Genomic DNA, 24,269 nt, shown 5'->3' with positions numbered 1-24,269 from the left:
TTTTTCTTGTGCATGATAGATGCAGGTTGATCTTCAAAACTTGCCTTGGGTTTTATATATGATTTTACACACATATACACCCACACCCACACCCACACACAAAACACCTTGCTTACCCATGTATCAAAAGCTTCTCTAAAATGAGATGAAGATCTTTTCAAAACTTATTTCTCTTGTACTTTGAATTTTTAGTGATTAATGTATTAATTTGCTGCTTGTACACTCTCTCTCTCTCTCTCTCTCTTCTCTCTCACACACACACACACACACACACACACACACACACACACACACACACACACAGTATTACTTAAATCCCCTAGCTTATTGGGCACATACTTCCTAAGTCTCACTAGGTTGGGTCTCCACCATGGGACTTGGTCCTTCTGAGATACTAGCACGTTTTGATTAAAAAGAGGGGCGTTTTACTACCTTGGGTAATACTTGCCGTGATGGTGCTAGGTAATTCTCTCCTACCGCTTCATAGGTGGCCTCACTCTCCACTCATGGCGCTCTGCTCATTACACAGGACATGCGGCCCTCCTCCTTCCTCTATTTAAAGAGGTGAGGGCGCAACTCTGCCCCTCACTTAGCTTTGGTTGTTGTTTTGCTTGCCGTAAGTAGAACTGCGTGTCTCTTTTACAGTGAGTCCACTCTGCCCATGCTTATTTCTTTGCGGACCTACTTTTTTACGGGGCAATGAGAATGATGTTGTACCTAGTTTTGATTATGTGGTTCTTTTTATGAATTTCGCTCTGTATTAACAGAACCTGGTTGAGGTCCTTGTTGGTCGGTGGGTATATATGGTGTTGGTATTTTTTGGCACAGCTTTGACCCTTCCACTGGTTTTCGGGTTGCTGTTAACACTGAGTATAGTTACTGATTCAAGGTGGTTTCGGGGTAAGTAATTGAACTTTTTAAACTCAAAAGAACTGTTCTACATGATGGTGGTTTAGCATGGCTTTCATCCTTCCACTGGGTGTCAGGTGGCTGTTAACACTGCGTAGTTACTAATTCGTGGTGGTTTTGTAGCATAATATACCAACTGTTGCCGTTTAAAATCTCTGTAAAAAATTGGTTGTTTTTGGGGGCTGCTCTACGACAACTTTGTTTTTTCTTTAGGGTTTTTCTGCCGCTTTGCTTAGCATGACAGTACTATGACCGGACATAATATGGGGGCTTATTGAGCATCAAAAAGCCTTGTAATTTACTTGTTTTCAGCACTATCATAAGAAGCCGTGTACAGGCCATGCATATTGGTAAGCTGGTGGTGGTGTTTTTTGTCCTACTGCGCAATGATATAGAATGGTTTTTTAGGGGTGTTGGGCCCTGTTGCACACTGTTGCAGTACTTGGTCTTTACTTTATTCGGTTAGGATATATATTACATTCACTTGGGCGGATGTTGCTCCTTTTGTAGCCTTGAGTATTGAGGTGGTACTAGCACTTTAAAGCATGATATATTTTTCCTTAAACTTCATGGTTCGGCTCAAGGCCGGGCTTTTATTAGGGCTCCTTGTTACTTGGTTTGCTAAAGAGGATAGATGGTTAGTGATAGTTAGATGATTTAGAGTCCATTTACTATAATGGGCGTCTAACCTAAAAACAAACTTAAACAAAGCTTGATACTTTATGAGAACTGTAAATTGAATTTTTAAAAAGAAAAAACTTCTTGTACAAACTTCATTTGGTGGAGCTTTTTATAACTGATGAAAATTTAAAAAAAAAAAGGGGGGGGGGGGGATTCAAACACTTGGATTAGAAGGGGTGATGGCCTTTCTAATCAAAATGATATTCTTTTACTTGAAACTTTGGGATTTTTATAAGAAAGAGATAACATCTTTACATAAATACTATGGACTAAGCTTGTAAGTTAAAAAAAGTTTGTAAGGTAGACATGGATAACAACTGGTGTAGTCCATTGATACTTGTAAAACACATCCAAGGCTAACATATTTGTTATCTTGTTTGGATGGATGGAGGTAAGGACTCTATCTTATCTTGGAAAGTTTTTTTTGGCTATAGCAAGCTGTCGAACACTGGAATACACATTCACCTCTACTGCTTGGGAAGTTCTTCTGTTAATTGAATACTGGAATGGGGCTTCATTCTTACAATCATTTTACAAAGATAATTCTAAAACTGAGTTGTTTTTGTACTTATCATTTCCCATTCTTCTAAAGCCAGCTATCTTTTGAATGTAAAAAGTTTAATTATATCGTATCATTTATGATAAAACAAATACACACACACACACACACACACACACACACACAATGTTGCATGGCATCTACTAAACTGTGCCATATTCACATATAGCAATATAGTTGTTTCCATTGGCATTTGCAATAGTGCCGCACAGTCATAACGCAGGTGCTATGCATCATAGTTCTCTGTTATTACTTGTTGTGACTGCAACAAGTAATTATCACCTGCTGCGCATCATAGTCGTCTATTATTACTAGTTGCAACTGCGATTATCACCTCCTATGATGGCAATTGTAGGTGCTTGCTCTTAATTTCGTATGACTGGCAACTATCTCCCTTACACTGGCAAGTGTAGCCGCACATGGTTTAGTGGACGATGTGTGGCATTACCGACCTAATTGTAGGGGCCTCTAATTATGCCTTTAGAGGGTCTTTGGGGAGGGCTCTTATTGTGCACATATAGGACTTCTCTTGCTTACCACTTTCATGGGGCCAATATAATGGTCGCCCATGCTAATATTATTCTTCTCAGCCTCGTCTTTTAGCAATGACACCTCAAGATCATGGTCTACGTAGCTGATTGCTAGCAAGTATGTTTAGGGTTCACATTGACCATACCTATGGCTTTGGTCTACACTTGTACAATTTTGACTAAAGTTCTAAATCTAGCTTCTAAGATTTTTAATGATTGCTATAAACCTTTTTCCTTGCCACAAGCCTTGTCTTGCAAAGCATGCAATTGAGGCGCATCTTGAAATTTACCTTGGGAAGGAAAACACACCCTCTGTTACTTTTCTTGCCATAGCATTAACCCCCACGCTTTAGGACTTCTCACCTAATTCCTTTGTTTTCTACCTTTAAGATGCTAGAACTAGGGACTAGATGACTTGTTACAATTTATAGGCTAAGAGGGCTCCCCCATAGATCCTTCACCTTGAAGGCCCCATAAGCTTCAAGGGCCCCCTTGCCCCACCACAAGGTGTCCCTATACACCACTGAAACGTCGGTCTTACACGTGCAAGATGTCCACGCTTGCTTCACTCTCTCTCTTTTCTATATTGAATGGACATTATGACGGGGTACAACTAGTTCGAAAAGGCACAAATTTGATGCAGGTGGTAGTTGAAGCACCACCTAGCTAAATAACAATGGTTACCTCCGGCTCTTTATGCATAGGGAAGCCTTCAGGATTGAGCACAATATGGGACACCTCCAAGATTTATCGGAGGTCCTCCACAAGCGCTGGGTGTAAATACTTCATAGTTCCTAATTCAATTCGAGCGAATCTTCGTGGATACCTTCACGAAGATAAGATTCCCTCACTCCACCTTCTGATGGCAAGCAAAATTGCCAACTGTCATGAATGATGTTCGAACCTTGTCGCACGCACCCGAAGTGAAGTCGTTGACATTTACCATCACACCCCAAGGAATTTGCCGCCTCCATTGCCATGCCTTTCACAAAAGATCCAAAGTCTGCGTCCTTGTAGAGGGTGATCTCAAGATGGCGCGAGAGCTCTCAGCCTTCCTAGTGACCTAGGTGCCCATGCGTCCGTTGATAGCCCGCACATGCATCCCCCCAAGAAGCTCTGCTTTTCCTTTGCTTCCTTTTCTCTTTTGCCGAGAGGGTATCTCCATAGATACCCCTAATAAAAACAAATATCAGAATCGTACTTGAGAGCCTTCTTAAGTGCATGATCAAGACACTGTCACGGTGTCACAACTTGTTGGTGAGTTGGAACTGGATGACGTGTTACAACCTCCGGGAAGGCAAAAACAATTCAATTTTGTATTTTGTCTGTGCTCTCTTGTTGTCGTAAAACAATTACGAAGACGAAGCGCTGACTGCACACACGCATACACTCTCTCTCACACAAACCCATATTCAATATAAGCGCTCTTTGCGATCTGCTTGGTATCGCCATGGCTATCTTCGACAAGAAATCGCACCATCCTTCTCAAGTCTCCTCCCCACCTCTGTCTTTGTACTTTCAGGATATCTCGTCCTTGTCGCCCATCAAGTAGAGCTTTTCTATCTCAGAACGGCCTGTGAAACCTTCCAAAGCAGCGGTTTCTAGCTAGCCATAATGGATCAACTGAACAATAACAAAGACCGGGCCTTTTCTATCAAAGTCTTGCGGCTCCATTGTTGGAAGGACGAGTCTCTGCCTCTGTCCAATTTCGATGAGGCCTCATTGTCTCCGTCTCGTGACACTCTCTTACTTCAGTCCAAGAAACATGGGGCTATGCTTGTTTCAGTGCGATCAGCTAAAGCTTCAGAGAATGCAGTCTCAGCTTCTGGTCCTCCTCCTCCTCCTCCTCCTCTTACGGACAATGCGAAGCCTTCATATCCAGAACGCTATGTACATTCTACATCAGACCGGGCATCCAACTCGAGCTTGAACACAGCACTACATTCTGAAATCCTTCAAGATTCTACATCCTCTCGAACTGGACCCTCTGGTGAAAGCCCACCCTTGGAGAGTGATGTGTCATGGCAGAGCTCCTCGTACTCAGATTTCAGTCATTCACCATTCATTGCAGATTGTGCTTCGTATTGCTGGGGTTGCAGCACAGAAGGATATAGTGTATACAAACAAGTCGGCACATTCAAGGAATTGCTTATAGTGGTGGCGAAGCATGGTCTAGTAATCCATGGATTTCCTAGAAGAGCAAGCAAAGTTGAGAATCAGTCATTTAATGTAAGCCAACCTCCTGGTGGGAATATGACGACTTTACCTGGAAGATGGATTAATTGGGGATCAGATTTTGGTTTTGATGTGAACAAAAGTGAACCAAGCCAACCTTTGACCGAGGAAGAAGAGATGGGTTTTGTCACATTCTTAGTGGATGCACACATTATGAAGCATGCAAGTACCGCTTATTTGAATTTTGCAGAAGGCAGTGTCCAACCATCAACTGGCAAAATACTCTCATATAGCATTCCATTTAATTCTAGTGCATTTTCAAACTTGGTGGGATATGTCAAAGAACATTGTTCCATTTCACGGCAAGAGTCGGCTAATCAAATGTCAGTAGAAAGAGTATTCTCAGGGCCATCTTGTGACTTGGTTGGATTTTTGTTTTCTCAAAAAGATCTGACTGAGGGAACCTCCAGCGTTAGGTGTTTTATATTAGTTTGCAAAATATTGCTTTCAGGTTTAGAATGGTTTTCTGTTATTGAACCTGGAGCGGTGTCTGAGGTATCTGCAGCAAATGAGTGGCCAAATTTTTCATTTGCTGGAGGTAATTTGTATGGGCTACGTGAGAACGGTCACATTTATGTTTGGTCCTTGAGAGATACAAGTATCCTGGCTCATATTGATGTCTTACATGATTGTGGATTGCATACAACGAGTAGGTTAGAAGAAGCAAAATACAGTGAGGGGCTTGGACAACATAGCGCCAAAGAAAGCCCAAAAGGTGCATTGGTGCCTGAGTCCCAACAGAGGAGGAAATTCACACACATGGTTTTGACCACAGATTCTTCGTATGTTGTTGTTACAGATTCATGGGCATTCGTTTATCTTTTGTCAACAAATGGTTCCTTTGTCAGATGCAAAACTTGCCCTAGTTGTGCTGTTGGATCTAACCACATAGGTTCCAGCTTCCCATGCAGAAAACCATTTGTTTCAAGTGCCAAATGTGGAGCTGGAGATGAGCCCTTGGCAAGTTTCTCAAGTGGTTTTTCCAGCAAATCATGCTTGGTGAGGTCTGGAATTCACAAAGTTTATGCTACAAATCACCACAGCCATCCACTGAGAAGAATATTTATGCCTGTCGAGCAACATAGCAAGATTGTCTCTCTTTGCATCAATTCGTTTGGGATCATGCAGATGGTTTCTGCAGAAAAGAGTCCTCGAGGATGTCAGACATCTGTAGCAGTCGCATGTTTTTCTGGAGAGGTTTCGGATGATTGCAGCTCAGAAGTTCTACACAAAATGCAGCTAAACTGTGTTTCAGAGGAAATGAATTTGCCTTTCTGCTCTCAAGGCTATCTACATTATGTTGCAAAAGATGGCCTCTATGTTATCCTTCCTCCATTGTCCCTTTCTGCATCCAAGTCTGACTTTGAAGGGCAGTGGTGGTCTACTGGCAAGAATTCCAAGCGTGCATTTTGTGGTCTTGAGACATCCTCAGGTGCTAACAAGGCTGAACCAAAGCTAGAGGACTGGCAGTTCGAAGTTTTGGACAAAGCTTTGATATATGATGGCTCGTTTGAAGCTGAACACCTGGCAGCATTGAATGGTGAGTGTTTTATTTTTGTGCAAGTGCTGTGCCTGGGTTCTGCAGCAGCACATTTTCTTTTAGGATCGATATTTTATTGCTTAAAACAGCATTGGAATTGTCTAGGCTGTACCTTTCAACCCGTGTTCAGTGTCCAATTTGCATGTAAGAGTGGCTTGCACATGCACACATAAACACACCACTATGCGTGCTAATATGTGTAGCTAATAAGTTCATTTGTTGCAAGTTCGGGGTGCTTCTGGTACTCTTCTCTGATGCAGGTCTGATCAAGATGGTTGCTTTCTCTCATTGAAAAATTAGGAATCCAAAATGTGTTTTTTTAAACCCTATTACCTCGAATGCAATGGCTATTCTAGACTGCCAATAGTCTGTATCAGTTACTCTTTAGAAGTGCACAAGATCTATAAAAATTCTGGTGGGCGTATAGGTTTTCATGTGAATTTTCTACCTGCTTTGCTTTGTTTGGATTGGTTTTCGGAAAAGATAACGTACTCCCATCGTAGATATATGTTTAAAAACAGCATATTTCTACACTAGATATGAAGAAACATTAACAAGATTTAGTTCGTGTCACGTGCACACGGGCTTGATGTGCCACATGGACACACCACTACGAGCAGGAGCAGACGTGCTGACTAGAAAAGCCTAGCAGATTCCGTACCAGCACCAAAGTGAGCTTGTTTTGGACAATTTCATTAGTTTTGTGAGAGGACCTTTGCATAAATCTCTTTGGATAACCGATTGCACAAAGTGCATGCAGGCAAACCATGGCATTAGTAGTCTAAACTAGTAGAAGTTCGCGTGGTCGTCGTCATGTACTGGCTAGAATTGTGGAGCATGACGTGTGCAAGCATTTGCATTTCTCACCCGTGGAGTTGTCCACGTCTGATGGCAAGAACATTGTCTTGTGAGCTCCAATTTGGAATGAGACTCCTTATTGGATGAGATTTTTCTGGGAAGCCAACAACCCAGGAAATCAAGAGCTGCGATTTGGAATGAGAAAATTGATTGTCCCTCGGAATGTCCCTTGGAATTTTTTTTGGCTAACTTGAATTGTTTTGTAGATATGCTGTAATCACGGACGATTACTTTCTTTCAAGAAGGGGGGATGTCACAAACTGTTGACGTGTCAAGTTATTGAATGGAGCCAACCTGCAGATCTCGGCAGAGGGGCCTAAACCCTAAGTGAAGAAGCAGCAGAAGAAGTTCCCACCAACTTATGGGACCCTGTCCGATGGGGCCCAAGTGACCTAAAGAGATTAAATAAAGCCCCCCCCCCCCCCCCCCCCCCCCCCCCCCCCCCCCCAACACACACACCCACAACGTGGAGAACGATGATGTGGCAATAGATATACGGAATCCCGCAATTTCCATTGACATGCTGACGTGGCAGCCTATACGGACAATCCCATAATTTTCATTGACAGTGCCACGTGGCAGCTGTACGGATTTTCGCAAAACGCGTTGGTTGCTTTTTGGACCAGAAGCTTTTGAGTTTGACTGCTTTTAGAGGCTAAGGGACTTTATATAGGCTCTCACTCCCGCAGTCTACCCGCATGAGATGCAGAATAGAGCCATGGGAGTTGTATAGAGTTCAAGCAATATAAAGAAGTACCGAAAGGGGCGCTAAGGTTTGGGGCGAGTGCTCGCTCAGGGTGGAACTCCGCCACTCCCCGTCTCGAGTGTCGTCTATCTCTTTTAGTTCAGTTGTTATTTGAAGTGCGTAAGGTTGTTCAGTCTGTTCTTTTCCGTTGGCACGTGGTTCCTGTGCCTGTGACATCTGTTGCTCAGGGGACAAGTCCGGGCCAACCTGACAACATCCCAAATAGCGAATTGAAGTCTCTGGGGGAATCCACTTGAAGCCTACTTGGCGACAAATTAGGCGTAGGAGCAGTGCCAATGCAGAAATGCTGAAAGCTACTGTCTTCCTCCATTTGATCAGTGCACCTGATGCACAACAAAACACCTCAAGAGCCTGCTCATACTGTGCAGATTGGCCTCCTGGTCCTCCAAGTACAAGGCTTAGTCGTCAGCGAAGTCAACGTCCAGTAGCTCGTCTCTCCCCTAATAAGGAGCTCTAAACCACGCAAGCCAACCTGTTGTGAAATCAAAATTCTGCTCATCGCCTTAGCATAGAACAGAAAAGAGGAAGGGGGCTAGAGGGAAACCCTATCTGACCGAACATGTGTGTGAAGCGTTCCCCTCTTCCCCCTGCCAAAAGCATATGAGAAACCAATCCTGCGTAGAGAGCCCTCCAAGATGTCCCAATCAACTTTGTTGTAAGTCTTCTCAAAGTTGAGGCCTCAGAGACGTGCGAGGGAAGACGCCTCCCAAAAAGTGAAGATGTTGTCAAGGATAGTACGCTCCTTGACAAAACCTGTCTGGGTCCCATGTATAATGCTCTCTAGTAGTGGCTGAATCCTCAAGCTCAGAGCCTTTGCTAGAATTTTGTAAGTTGAGTTGAGGATGGTGATGGGTAGTCACAATCGAATCTCATCCAAGGAGCCTCCCTCCTTGGGAATAAGGTAAATCAAGCACTCACTCATGCTGTCAGGCATCTCTCTAGTGTGCAAGACGTACTAAAATGCACTGCAAAGATTTGAACCAAGCAAGTCCCAATATTCTAAGAAGAAACTAGGAGTCAAACCATCCTCCCCTGGACAGCTACCTCGAGGGAGCGCTCTGAGGGCCACATAGAGCTCCTCTAGCTGGAGGGGAAGCTCTAGTCTCTGACCCATCTCCTCAATAACAAGGCAGGGCATCTATGCCCAAACGTGCTCTGTGCATGCATCTTGACACTCTGCTGAGGCTCAGCTGACAGTAAATCTCGGTAAAAGTGAGTAGCAATTGGACGCATATCCTTAGGCTCTGAAGCAACTGGCCCGTCGAGTCTCCTCGATTGGTTGACACTGTGTGCGCATGGCAGGGACCCATTATCTCAAAGAACTCCCCAGTAACTTTGGCATTGAAACGAACACAGGGAGTGGACCTCCCGGCTACACGGACCGCCTATAGATACGCGTCGAACGAACCACCTGACCATAGCCACCATCCGGCAGCTCCCCCGTGCTGGGCCAGCGTCCGAGGATGTAGGCGTGCATATGTAAGACCGGGCGTCCCATACCACCTGGCCTCACCTCCTCGAGGTGACCTCGCGTACTCCTAGCCTCGTGGGCTAAGCACTGGCACTCTGCCAGTGGGGGTCGATAACTGCAAATGAGGCCTTGGCCTCCCTTTTATAATAATGGCCGGCCACATTGGCCGTGTTCCCACTACATCCGCCCGAACACTGGACGCTCATCCCGACGGCGTCTGTGCAAGATCCCCTCTCCTACGAGCGGGACATAACATACTTTTCCCTTAAGAACCGTTGATGTCCTCATCAATGAAGTGGGGATATTGAGCTTTTAAAGCTCTAACTGGTTCCCAAGTAGCAAACCTTTCAGATTGACCCCTCCATTTAATTAAGTACTTGTCATAAGCCTTTTGGCGCGAATGACAGGTACTGTAAGGTGGAGCAGAATGAATGTTGAACTTTGCTCAAGATGAGTGCTCCGAACTATGCTCAAGGGTTCCTTTTACTTACGGAAGGGAGAGCCTTCCGTTCCTTTAGTGAGAGAGTGCAATGGACACAAACAAAGTGAATGGACACAGTGAATGGAAGTGCATGAGACTGAGAGATAGAGAGAGAAGAGAATACGACACCAGAGACGTAAAATCCTCCTCCGAAGGCCCCACTCTCTATGGCGAGAGCGGTCTACTTATGATTGCACAAATCTCTACAATGCTTGGACTTGCCGACGATGTCGACGACGATGAGGACGATGACAAGACGGGCTGAAATCTGAAAACTCTAAGGGTTGAAATCTGCAAATCTTCTATCTGCTGAATTCTGACTCTATGTCGGTGACGATGTCGATGCGACGATGACGCGCTGAAAACGCAGATGCTGAAATCTGCGTTTTCCGGGCTGAAACTGCAAACTTCGATGGATCCCACCGTGCGGCGAGGGACTGCTGCGGGAAGGTGAGATCTGCGAAGTTCGGGATTTGTTCTGCGAGTGCTAAAGGCTGAAAACTGGAAACGCTGGTCATATGGCTGATTTTGTCGCGATGATCTGCAAAAACGCTGAGGTTGTGCTGCAAACCAAGAACGCTAGGGCTGAATTCTGCTGTCTTGTGAAATCTGCTATGGTATGCTGGTGCAACTGCTAACGCTAGGGGATCTGCTGTCTTGGGGTCGCCGAGGCTGCTCTGCAATGCAAAAACGCCAAGGCTGATCTGGTGCAAAAATGCTAGGCCTTCTGTTGAGAGAAAACGCTAGACTGTTGGAGGTCTGCTGAGAAGGTGCCTGTTGAACTAAGTTCCTGCTGTCTCTTCTGCCAGAAAGTGCTAGCTCTGATTTGCTTATATACAAACTTAGCAAAATTGCCCTACCTACTTTCCAACAAAAGTCACTTAAAAATAATAAGTGAAAAATATCAAAAATAGGGAAAATAGGTCTATGCACTGTAAAAATGCTACTGATGGGATCTGTCTGGAATCTGATGGTCATGCTGTGTGCAACCAGAGGATATGCATCTAATCTAAGTGTGTGGATATGCATGGTTTGCGAACAGACTCACAAAAGTGCTAGATCACTTCCTATTCTAGACTGACTTGACTGAATTAAACCCTGATCATGTTGTAGCTTTGTCCACGGACACATAGGGTTGGATGAGTCACGTGACATCCCCTCCTTTCAAAGCGAAATACTGGTACCGAATTGTATGGCGTCGAGGGAGATCGCCAATAGCATCTTGAATCCTGGAAGGGACTCTTTGCCGGCCCACTCTGATGTGTGGGTCGTGCGGTACTTGAACTTCATAAAGGTCTGCAACGCTTGCTTCTTTGGGCCGTGCTGAAAGCGACACAGTTCCTGTAGCTCCTTCGATGCTTCAACTTCGTCAAGGGTCATGTTTCTTCCGTCTTCAAGAATCTCCACGCCTGAAAATTCTTGAAACAACTTCCGACACAAAAACATGAATATACCTATTTCCATGTAAAGTGACTGGAAAAAATATTGTCTTCCTAAAAGACTGTGCATGCAATGTAGATGAACAAATAGACGGAGTGCCAAACCGTTCACCACACACACGCAAACAATGAGATTGAATCTTTCTCTTCTGATCTAAATCAATCAACTGTGGCAATTCGCAACGGAAATGCCCATGCTTGGTGCTCATTCTTTCTTGTGCTCTTTCTACAACTGTGTCGTGCCAAGGAAGATGAAATGTGACTTCCTTGAATGCATACTTTTTAGCGTTTCATGAAAAATCCGCATACATTTGTGCTCATTCATGAGTGAAACGTGCTCAACGTACAATATGTCATGCCTAGGAAAAGGGATCACATAAAGACGCTGACGAAAATACAGGAAACGATCACGAATGAAACACTCGTACAATGCGTGTTGACGAATCATTCGAACACATAGTACTTCCTGTAAGGGTTCTTTGGACCTAGGCTTGAGAGCCAAGATCGGTTCTTCCTGTTTGATCGAATCTTCGTGTGGGGGTTCTGTGGATCTCGACTCAAGAGCCAAGATCGGTTCTTCGTGATTGATGGAATCTGCAACGAGGTTAGCTTCGCTAGAAAAAGCATCACCTAAACCATCATCCTTGTGAACAATCACATCATCTTCATGCAAATCATCATGCTTGTGAGAAATCACATCTTGATCATCTTTCAAATCATCATGCTTATCATTATCATGCAATTCATCATGCTTGTCATTATCATTTAAATCCTGTGTCATACTTTGGAAAAGAAGACGAGACTGAGAGAGTCTCCTTTTCCTGAATCTCTTTAAGCTGCGCCGCTTGTGTATTAGAAAAAAATAGGACCAATGCGGCTTTCCTTTGGTTGTGCTCACGCTCCATTTCGGCTCTTCTTGCTTTGGCTTCCAAGCGTGCTTGCTCGCGCTCACGCTCTATGGCTGCCCTTCTTTCTTCGCTTTCACGTGCTATGGCTGCCATTCTTTCTTGGTACTTACGATCAATTGCTGCCTTTCTTTCTGCTGTTCTTTCTTCGCGTTCCAACTTGTTGTCCATAAACAACTGCATCAACTCCTTCATAGGAGTTAGTGCAATCCTTGGCGTAGATGGGGAAGGGGGAGGGTCAGAAAAATCTCCTGGTGGGGAAAATTCTTCTTCGCCTCTCTCATGCTCATCACTCCAAGCGAAGTATCCATTCCGCTTCGAGTGATGACCATCCACTGAAGTTGTGGGTTCTTGTGGCCTTGGGTTCTTAAGTTCACGAGGAACTTGGGTTCTTGGGTTCTTAAGTTCACGAGGAACTTGGGTTCTTGGGGTTCTTGAGGTTCTTCTTCGCTTGCAATCTGTGTTAGAGAAGGATCTTCTCTTCACCCGAGTTGTACTCTTTTCCGCGGGCGCACCCCTTGGCGGCCTTGCGCTCACACCAATGTTGCTTTTTCCCACCTCACGTCGATTGGCCGGCCGCTAAGTGCACGGTCCGCTCTCAATGAGCGAAAAGAGGCACAAGGGGAGGCTGGACAAGCCCTTCTTTCTTGGGTTTCATGTCACTCTTCAAAAACGCGATTAGGAATTGACACGCCCAAGAGGACTTGGGTTACGTGCGACCGCAACAAGCAAAAAAAATTTCCGTGGTTCTATTGGATCTTTCCTTGAGTGATACAGAACACTGCCAAAGCTCTGATACCAATGTAAAGTGCAGCGGAATGAATGTTTAACTTTGCTCAAGATGAGTGCTCCGAACTGTGCTCAAGGGTTCTTTTACTTACGGAAGGGAGAGGCTTCCGTTCCTTTAGTGAGAGAGTGCAATGGACAAACAAAGTGAATGGAAGTGCATGAGACTGAGAGATAGAGAGAGAAGAGAATACGACACCAGAGACGTAAAACCCTCCTCCCAAGGCCAAACTCTCTATGGCGAGAGCGGTCTACTTATGATTGCACAAATCTCTATAATGCTTGGACTTGTCGACGATGAGGACGACGACGAGACGGGTTGAAATCTGAAAACTCTAAGGGCTGAAATGTGCAAATCTTCTATCTGCTGAATTCTGACTCTATGTCGGTGACGATGTCGATGACGACGATGCGCTGAAAACACAGATGCTGAAATCTGCGTTTTCCGGGCTGAAACTCCAAACTTTGATGGATCCCACCATGCGGCGAGGAACTGTTGCGGGAAGGTGAGATCTGCGAGGTTCGGGACTTGTTTTGCGAGTGCTAAAGGCTGAAAACTGAAAACGCTGGTCCTATGGCTGATTCTGTCGCGATGATCTGCAAAAATGCTGAGGTTGTGCTGCAAACCAAAAACGCTAGGGCTGAATTCTACTGTCTTGTGAAATCTGCTATGGTATGCTGGTGCAACTGCTAACGCTAGGGGATCTGCTGTCTTGGGGTCGCCCAGGCTGCTCTGCAATGCAAAAATGCCAAGGCTGATCTGGTGCAAAAACGCTAGGCCTTCTATTGAGAGAAAACGCTAGATTGCTGGGGGTCATGCTGAGAAGGTGCTTGTTGAACTGAGTTCCTGTAGCCTTTTCTGCCAGAAAGTGCTAGCTCTAGTTTGCTTATGTACAAACTTAGCAAAATTGCCCTACGTACTTTCCAACAAAAGTAACTTAAAAATAATAAGTGAAAAATGTCAAAAATAGGGAAAATAGGTCTATGCATTGTAAAAATGCTACTGATGGGATCTGACTGGAATCTGATGGTCATGCTGTGTGCATCCACAGGATATGCATCTAATCTAAGTGTCTGGACATGCACGGTCTGCGAACAGACTCACAAAAGTGCTAGATCACTTCCTATTCTAGACTGACTTGACTGAACTGAACTCTGATCATGCTGTAGCTTGTCCACGGACACATAGGGTTGGATGTGTCACGTGACATGTACGATGATCTAAAACTGCCTTTGGTTCTCGAGGAATATACTCAGTTTGCATATCTTGCCATATGTTTTCCTCGATAGGCACAACGTTGCCTTCGCCCAATTTTACTTCTAAGGCGGCTGGCATGAAACACTGGATTTACACTATCATAGGCAAACTCTAATTGTGGAAGATACCTTTCCCAATCAGATTGCCTGTGAGAGGCATAGGCTCTCAACATGTCCTCTAACGTCTGATTCATCCTTTTAGTTTGCCGTCGAACTCAGGATGGTCAGAAGATGACATACTCAACTTCGTCTGAAGATAAGTAAACACGTCTCGCCAAAATCGGCCAGTGAACTTAGTATCTCGATCACTGACGGTATCCTCTGGCAGACCATACATCTTATAAAGCTGATCGACAAATAAAACCGCCAACTCATGGCTTTTTACTGTCGAATTCGTTGGTATAAATTTTGCCATTTTTGGAAGTCTGCCGACCACAATCCAAATGGCGTCATTGCCACGACTAGTATTTGGCAAACCAACGATGAAGTCCATGGAAATACTTTGCCACTTGGCATCTGGGATTTCCAATGGATGTAACAGGCCAGCTTTCTTAAGGCGCTCTGCCTTATTGACTTGACACTGATCGCATCTCTTCACATAGCTCTCTATGTAAGAGTGCATCCTTGGCCAATAGAAATATCGCTTGACCAAAGCCAAAGTTCTCTGGATGCCTGGGTGCCCAGCGCTAGGAACATCGCGGCATTAGCACAAAATCCTTTGTCGAACCTCATCGATTTCCGGCACGCAGACTTTTCCATTTCTGAACAATAGTCCATCTCTAATGGAATATTGTCGCTGTCTCGTCTCTCCGGCACAATTCACTTGGGTCTCCGGACCACCCAAGCTTGTATGCAAGGCATGCCCCGCTTCGACCTCGTTCCACATCTTGCCAAAATAGCTATCGGAACGACATAGCCCTCAGAAAGAGAGATAGAAATCCGTTGAAATTTCAGCCATAGACACGGCATTAACCTCGGGAATCCTGCTGAGTGCATCAACAACTTGATTGCTGGATCCTTTTCTGTAACGGAGCTCAAAGTCAAGCATAAGCTCAACCCATCTAGCCTTCCGGCCTCTGAGATCACCCTGATTACAGACATAGCGCAAGGAGTGATGATCTGTCCATGCAACAAACGTAGAGCCATACAAGTAGTGTCGCCATTTCCTCAAGGCGTGGACTACGGCGTAAAGCTCCTTCTCATACGTTGGATAATGCATCTCAGCGTCAGAAAGTTTCTTACTTTCAAACGCAACAGGACGTCCATCCTGGTATAATGCCGCACCAATGGCATAGTCACTAGCATCCATTTCAACCACAAACGGTTTGCTAGGATCCACAATGTGAAATATTGGTGGAGTAGTCACCAAGTGCTTTAGTGTCCGAAAGCTCTCGTCGAGACGCTTATTCCAGACAAGAGGGGGGTTACCTTTATGGTGAAGACCCGAAGTCTTCGGCCCTTTCACCCCTCCTTTTAAAAGTTGCGTAAGCGGAGAAGCAACTTTAGAGTAATCCTTGATAAACTTGCGTAAGAATCCAGTAAAGCCTAAAAGGGACTTTACTTGGCGCACATTCTTTAGAATGGGCCAATTTCGCACTTTATCTAACTTTTCAGGGTCAACGCGAATTCCATCAGAAGTAATGATGTGACCCAAATATAGAAGCTCTTTCTTGAAGAATTCACACTTAGAGGCCTTAGCATAAAGCTTCTCGGTTCTCAGTACTTTGAGAACAGCGCGTATATGCGCTAGGTGCTCAGACAAACTTCGGCTGTAGATCAAGATATCATCGAGAAATACAACAACGAAGCTGCCTCAAAATGGTCTCAGCAGATCATTCATCATGTGCTGAAATTTAGATGGAGCATTGGTCAAACCAAAAGGCAAGACCAAAAACTCATAGTGACCATAACGCGTATGGAAACCTGTCTTGGGAATATCTTCCAGTTTGGTCCGGGTCTATCTTTGTAAAATACAACGCTCCATGGAGTCGATCTATCAGATCGTCCATGCGTGGGAGCGGATACTTGTTCTTGACAGTGAGCTTATTCAATCCCTTGTAATCCACGCAGAAGCGCATAGTGTTATCCTTCTTTCGAGAAAGTAACACTGGCGCTCCCCACGGGAATTTACTTGGCCGAACAAAACCTCTGTCGAGATAATATTTCAACTGCCGCCTGAATCTCGTCCTCCTCGGTTTTGCTATAGGGCTGCTTTGAGAAGGGCTGACCATCAGCCACCAACTCAATGCCATGATCTACTCCTCTCGAGGACGGAAAGCCAAGAGGTAGATCATTAGGAAAAACATCCTCGAAATCAGTCATGATTTCTCGAATAAGGTTGGATTCGTCGAAATCCCCAAGTTCAACACAAGAACATGAAACATTTTTACGAAATTCAGTGACAGAAGTACCAAGCACTAATGAATCAAACCAAGCAGATGCTACACATTGATAAAAGTCAACATCAGAAGACTTTGTATCTTTATACATTTCCAAAGCAGTAACAACTGGTATTGCAAAACCATTATTTACAGAAATCTGATTACAAAGCGACACAGATACATGAGGCATATCCTGCTTAACAAAAACAAGAGAGTGATATACATAGTCTATATACAATGAGTCTTGTTTATCATAAAACAATGGAATTTCTAAAATACCATCTGCTCTATCCAGGCGCATGATGTGGAAATCAAGGTTCTCTTTGTAATCAGCCAGCTCGAGCGATAAATATGGAACCATATGATTCCATACATCCGTATCCTTGCCACGAGCCATCTTCACGTGATACTCATGGTCACTGTCCCGCGTCCAGGCTCAGTTTCTGCACCAATTTTGCATCCACAAAATTGTGTGAGCTTCCATTATCAAGGAGTACGGTCACGTCGCGACCATTGATCTTCCCGAGGAAACATAGAAGATCGTGCTTATCAAACACTTTCGTGCTAAAAGTACAATTAATGCATGAGCTGTGCGCTAAATGATGGATTTCAACTTGAATGACATCAGAGTTACCTGAGATCTCGTGAATCTGAACCGAAGGAAGACCTTGCGGTTTCTTTGTTTTCTTCTTGGGACAATCCTTGATTTGGTGACCCATCTGGCCACATCCGAAGCAAGCCCCCTTCTTCATTGCATCAACAATTGAAGCATTTTTGGCTTTCTTCTTCTCCTGAGAAGATCTCGGCGGTGATTTGGACTTGTGCTGGAATCGGGGTCGCTTCCTCGAAGTGCCCTCACCGGATTGATGGTCTGAAGTTCTTTTCTTCTCATAGTTCACTCCATTTATCAAATGGAACGTCCTGGCCTTTTTCACTGCATCCTCCACGTCAGTTGGGGCTTTGTCCTTGATTAAGGCCCAACGGTAATCTTCATGTAATCCCAGCAGGCACATGTGCACAACATGCGTGGCATCCACCTTGCAGAAGGTGAGCGCTTCTTTGAAAGCCGTTGTATACTTATCAAAAGACAGAGCTTTCATCGAAAGACTCTGCAGTTTGGCATAAGCTTTTAAAGGATTCATTTTGGTGAAATCCTTCTTGAATTTCACACAAAAGTCAGCCCATGTCGTAGGCTTCTCTGTCATATCATGCCTCCAGGTAAGGCCTTTGATAAAGAGGAATCGTTTGAATCTTCCATTCATCATGCTCCCCATGGAGATCAAAGTACGTGGTCCACTGGTGCAACCAGTTATTTACGACCAGTTCCGTACATTCCTTCTCCTCCCTTGAGAAATTTGTAGTTTTGTACGGAATTGTGACAGTTGGACCACCTTGTGAACGCCCAAAAGCAACGACCTGCGTCCGCAGTTGCTGGAGATGGGTTTCGCCCTCGAAAATACGCGTAGTCGTCGACTAAGCCGTATTTTCCATAGCAGTAAGCCGGGAATTAAAGCCCTGCATGGCCCCTTCGAGAGAGGCCAAGCGAATGTTCGTATGAACGTTCGCGTTTTCTAGAGCGGTAACACGTTGGTTGAAACTCTGGAAAGTACTTGTAATCCATGTGTATAGAGCATGCGTGAACGGAATTTGAACATTACCTGGTGCGTCGTCACGCTGCGCATCCGAGTTGGAGGAATCCATGGCGAAATCCGTGAAAAACTGAAGGTTTCACGCAAAACTCCGGCCTTTTCAGCACTTTTCGGTCGCGAAAAGTTGACCTTCAAGGAGCTCTACGCGTCGACGTGCGCGTCCGAAGGCGAGCAGGTGGTGGCGGTAGCGCGAGCGGGTGAGAGGGAGGAGCAGTAGAGAGAAGTAGAGGGCTGGAAAATGAGTTTCTCTGCAGGGAAACTCACTCTCTGTAAGTGACTTTTAATAAAACACAGGTTTCACATTCACCCTCTTAAAAAAAGATCAAGGTGTCCACCCTTAAAAGGACCTTGTCTTTTAATAAATTAAAAAGACAAGCCCTCTTGTAGCGTTAAAAAGAAAAACGCCCAACGTTGGAAAGAGGCAGCAAAAAAAGAACATCTGAGCAGGACGCGTGTAGAGAGAGAAGGCATAGCGTGTGTCAAATGTGCCCCCACTTAGATGCATGCACGCCTACGTCCTCGGACGTTGGCCCCAGCACGGGGGAGCTGTCGGATGGTGGCTATGGTCGGGTGGTTCGTTCGACGCGTGTCTGTAGGCGGTCTGTGTAGCCGGGAGGTCCACTCCCTGTGTTCGTTTCATGGTATCAGAGCCGGCTTGGCTATGGAATGGACCGTGTGCACTTCTATAGACTGGCTCGAGTCGGGATAATACTTGTTTCATGCAATTTTTGATGAAATGGTTCTTTAATTAATCGTTTTTCTTCTCATTAGTGTGGTGCAGGTGAAATTTAATGTGTATTTTACTGATTTTTTATAAACTTAAGCAATTTAGCGGGCAGAAAAGCTGAGAACTGCAAGCTTTTCATTGAATTTACTGATTTTTGACAAAAATTAGTGAATTTCTTATTGAATTGCTGATTTTAGATTAAAATTCAGTATGCAGTAAACATTCTCTGTACTCTTCCTTTGTGCGAAGCAGAGAGAGAGAGAGAGAGAGAGAGAGAGAGAGATTCGCACCTTGCCTACATGCTTCATACACATCACATGCACTGGCCCTTGGTTGTGTGTTGGCCACCCGTGCACCTGCTGGACAGGGATCTTCAGGCACATTTAGGGTTTTGCTCAGCACTTTGCCTCGCCGAACCTATTCTGGTCCTTTTCCATTTTTCCTCATTTATGGGTTTTTTGTGCATTGTCGTTGGGGCTTCTGGTCTGCCCTACCTACTCCCTATTCTTCTATATATAGGAGGGGGGGGGGGGGGGGGGGGATGCACTCTCCCATTCATATCTTGCCATGTTGTACACAACAGTTTTTTGCCATCTGGAGTTATTGGGGCTTGCCAGCCTTTTCCATCTGTCTCTTGTGTGTCCATCGCCATTCTCTCTCTCTCTCTCTCTCTCTCAACAGCGAGCACACAGTCCAGCCCCCCTCGCGCTCTCCCCTGCAGCTCCACCCCCTCACCCCCCTCTTGCTGCTGTGGTAAGCTCGTGCTCAGGTGCAGCAGGGCAGTGGTAGCACTCTCTCTCTCTCTCTCTGAGGTGCAGCTGCGCACGCAAGGCAGAAGACCTCTACAGTGGGTTCGTAGGGTTCTCAGGTGCAGCAGGTCGCGCAGGATGCAGTGGGGTCGTACGGCTGGGCAATAAGTCGCGCGCACGATAAAGAGGGATTCGAGTGCCCACCCCTTCTTGCTGCTTGCGCTCACGTGTGGAGTCTTGAAGAGCCTGCACATACATTTTAGGGCTGTGGGCTGGCAGTTGCATACAAGCTTGAGCCTCTTCTTCCATGTAAGTGGCACCCATTCCAAGGTGTGCACATTGTGCAATTCGAAAGTGTTGAAACTTGACAAAAGGTGCAGCAGCAGCAGAAAATAAAAAATAAAAAATCAGAAATCGCAAGCCTTAAGACAATTGCAGAATTCTGAGAATTACAGGAAATTCAAAATCTGCAGAATTGACAGGAATTTGCAGAAGTTACACCAAAAACGGAGGTTTTTTGCCGCTTGGTCGTATTTTACAGAAATTGCAAGAAATGCGCCATGTATGCTTAATGTGGAACATGTACGCACAATGTGGAAGCACCTGTGCGTGTAGGCTAATTTTTCCTCGTTTCGGACACCGATCAAGCATGAGGAAGCAAAGTGATAAGGCCGACCCCTTAGAAGACGTAGTTTCAAAATGCAAAGAAGAAATGGTCGAAACCATAAACAATATCAACCGCCAACTTTTAGGGACAATAAGAATGCTCGAGGATCGCGTTTTGGCCCAAGAAAGCAAGATCGCGGCAATGGGAGATTGGATGACGGCCCAATACGGAGAGATCGCATCACTCAAGAAGGAGCTTGCTGAGGCACGCTCACAAGACGCTTGAAGGAGGAGAATTGCAACCTTTAGTAATAGAAGAGCTCAACACGATCAAAGATCAAAGAACAAGTGCGAGCCATCAAAGAGGGGGAAGAGCAACACAAAGAAATGACGACCTCTTGGGTGGACGTTATCACAAAGACTAAACAGAAGGCAGATGAGGCCGAGAAATGGATTGAGGTTGCGAAGAAGGGGAAAAGCAAGGAAACAACTACATCCACACCCACCATAATTAACCTGACACTAGAAGAGGAGCAAAGAAGCTGTGTGCGCTCTCTACACGTGAGAATTTGCGGCCTTAAAGACAAAGATAATGTGGATGAAGAGGTAAAAGAATTCATGGCTTTGATGGGGATTCATGAGCCGATGCACTCAAGAGCTTGGAGAGTGGGCAACAAGAAAAATGGGAGCAAGGGGGAAACCTCGAAAGAAAGAGCACTCATCCTTCGTTTTCCCTCTATGGAAGCGAAGGACTTTTTGAAGAAGAGACCAACTCTTAAGAAAACGGGTATCTTCCTCAGGGATGACCTTACCCTATCACAGATAGCTCATATGTAGGAGGTAATGCCAGAGATTAGAGCGGCAAGGGAAAAAGATAAGATTGCTTTTTACCGAGATGGAAGAGTGGTGATGTTGGAGCCACGCTCCACATGACGGTGTGAGACCTATGGGACCACACTCAAAGTTTCTACCTGGAATTGTAATGGATCTATGCGTGTAGATGTGGGTGCTTTTGAGGAAAGTTTTAGTGGGAGGGATATCATCCTCTACTCTGAGACACATTAGGCCCCTGGGCAGTCTATGCCTCACATTAATGGATACAGATGGGAGACCGCATGTAGACAGGAGACATGATCAGAGCACAGAGGGCGGGGCAGAGGTGGAGTGGCAGTGTTATTCAGGGAGGAGTTGCAGCCATTGATACACATAGCTCGCAGGGATGAGCAAGCTAGGTACATGTGGGTGAGATTGAGAGCAGAGACAGGCAGATATCTTTACATTGCTATTTGCTACTTTCCCCCGAGTACGTCAGTGTATGCACCACCCAGAGGACAGGCCCCCTTTTCTATTTTGGATGATGACATCTGGGAGTTCTCTAGAGATGGTGACATCATCATTCTAGGGGATTTCAATGCTAGGACTGCTCATCATCAGACAGTTTTTAATGATACTTCAGAAGAGATGTTGAGAGAGCTGGATGTTGCAGAGACAGGCCTATCCAAACTATCACAAGATGGGAAGCATACTGAGTATGGACGACACTTGATAGACATGGGGACTGCACATGGATTGGTCATTTTGAATGGCCTACAGAGATTTCCCGCTGCGGGGGGTTTTACATGCTTTCCAACACAGATATGGAGCTAGCACAGTGGTTTATGTCATGGCACAACCGAGTCTCATCTCTAGTATCCAGGACCTCACAGTTGGACCCAGACCTATTGGTGTGGCAGCGGACCATGCTCTTGTGTCGTTGACCATCTCTTTCGAGTTTAGTGTAGCACACAGGCCACAGGCAGCAGCTCCTACTTGCTACACCTTCACGCGGGAGACGGACTGTGTATACATAGATTGGATCTACAGACGCTTGTGTACAGAAGAGCCAGGGCGACCTTTGGAGGAGCTTACTACTATATTGATGCAGACGTTACATGATGCAGCAGTAGAGGCATACCCACACACACAACATGAGCAGAGACGTCGTTCTGGGAGCATGCCCCAAAACAGCTGGTATGACGAGGAATGCCGAGAGACCAGAGCTAGACTTTAGAGAGAGGTGCTTTTGGGGGACATCACTCACAGACAGTCACAGATTGACTTCCGACGCCTAGTGTGGCGGAAGAAGAGGGCATTTTTGGCTCGCCTAGAGTAGGATCTATACCAGCTATTCTTGAGTCAGGACTCACGTGAGGCATGGCGGCTCTTTCATGAGCACTCCCCTCCCCCTGCCATTACCTCCACAGGCTTGGGGCCAGTACGCGTCATCTCTGTACAAAGTTCTTGGACAGCCGCCCCTTCCCGATCCCCCCATCCATGCCCCCATACATGTGCTTTTTTCACCGCTGAGATGGTGAGGAAGGCCATTGACAAGATGAGGACTGGAGGAGCATATGATCATGATGGCTTAGTGGCTGAGCACTTCATGCATGCCAGAGATCTACTAACAGAGCTCCTAGCAGTTATGTTTAACCGTGCCATGTGTGAGGGCTTGCCTGATACTTGGAGCCTATCTACTATTGTACCTATCTTCAAGTCAGGAGACCCTATGGAGCTTGGGAATTATCGCACTATCATGATCGGACACACATTGGCACGGTTGTATGCATCCATTCTTGAGCAGCAGCAGCAGCTGAGTAGATGGGCAGAGAAGGAAGGGATACGCGCAGCCGGGCAGGTAGGATTCAGGAGAGGTTTTTCTACTCTTGACCATATCTTGACACTCAGAGCCATCATTGAGGAGGGCAGATCACATGGGAGACGGATCTATTGCAGCTTTGTGGACTTTGCAAAGCATTTGACACCGCACCCAGAGCTAGATTGATGCACAGATTACAGGAGATGGGAGTACCCACAGAGCTCATTTGGGGGGTCATGGCACTGTACAGGTTAGTAATGGGGCATGTGCACACCTCACAGGGCCTATCTACAACGGTTCATTCCACTATTGGGGTGAAGCAGGGTTGCCCGCTCTCTCCTACTCTGTTTGGTATGTATGATGAGGTTTCTGACTACATTGAGAGAGATGGTGATAGAGGTGCACAACCGGCAGGAACATGGATCCCACTATTGTTATATGCTGATGATATTGTGTTGATCTCCGACTCTCCAGAGGGGATGCAACGTCACTTGGATGCTTTGCATAGCTTTGCCCATGAAAGTGGCTTGTCTGTCAACCTTGGTAAAACCAAGGTCATGGTATTTAATATGACCGCACAGTGGATCAGGAGGTCAGCGCCCGCATTCACATACGGCCAGGAGACAGTGGAGTATACAGATGCTTACACCTACCTTGGAGTGGTTTTTAGTGGACCAGCATTTTCATTGAGAAGAGCAGTAGAGACTAGATTGACTAGAGCCCATGCAGCATTGGGTAGATTGGAGAGGATGTGTTCACATGTTCAGTTTCAAGAGCCTCGGACAAAGCTCTGGCTCTTTGACACCCTGGTGGCTTTTGTATTGCTCTATGGAGCTGAGATTTGGGGACCTTCATTGGACCATCATGGGAGGACAGGTCGCACTGATGGATGGGGGGACATGGAGAAGCCACTAGTCTCTATGATCTCACGGCTCATTAGAGCCAAGGCTTCAGTACCACGTGCCATTATACGAGCAGAGCTAGCTGCCCCCCCGCTAGTGGTTGAGGCGCTCACCAGATCTATCTTCCTCATACACCGCATTTGGGAACTTCCCAGAAACAGATATGCCCGCCTTGCACTTGAGTCCTCTCGACAGTTAGCCAT

General features: G+C 45.6%; 1 protein-coding gene across 2 annotated transcripts in view; it reads left to right on the top strand.

Annotated features, from left to right (window-relative positions):
- The first annotated feature begins 4,025 nt into the window (after positions 1–4,025).
- Positions 4,026–24,269, top strand: part of LOC147452470 (spatacsin carboxy-terminus protein) — a 144,445-nt gene continuing 124,201 nt past the window's right edge. Inside the window, exon 1 of one of the 2 annotated variants that reach the window (XM_086518152.1) lies at positions 4,026–6,454. In XM_086518152.1, coding sequence (XP_086374278.1) covers positions 4,294–6,454 — 2,161 coding nt within the window. In that variant the 5' untranslated portion in view covers positions 4,026–4,293. The remainder of the gene's footprint in view (positions 6,455–24,269) is intronic. The other variant, XM_086518150.1, reaches the window with a different exon arrangement.

Source organism: Adiantum capillus-veneris, chromosome 8 (genome assembly GCF_014529385.1).
Source record: "Adiantum capillus-veneris isolate H3 chromosome 8, ASM1452938v2, whole genome shotgun sequence".
NCBI lineage: Eukaryota > Viridiplantae > Streptophyta > Polypodiopsida > Polypodiales > Pteridaceae > Adiantum > Adiantum capillus-veneris.
This window is presented reverse-complemented; position numbering and strand designations above follow the sequence as displayed.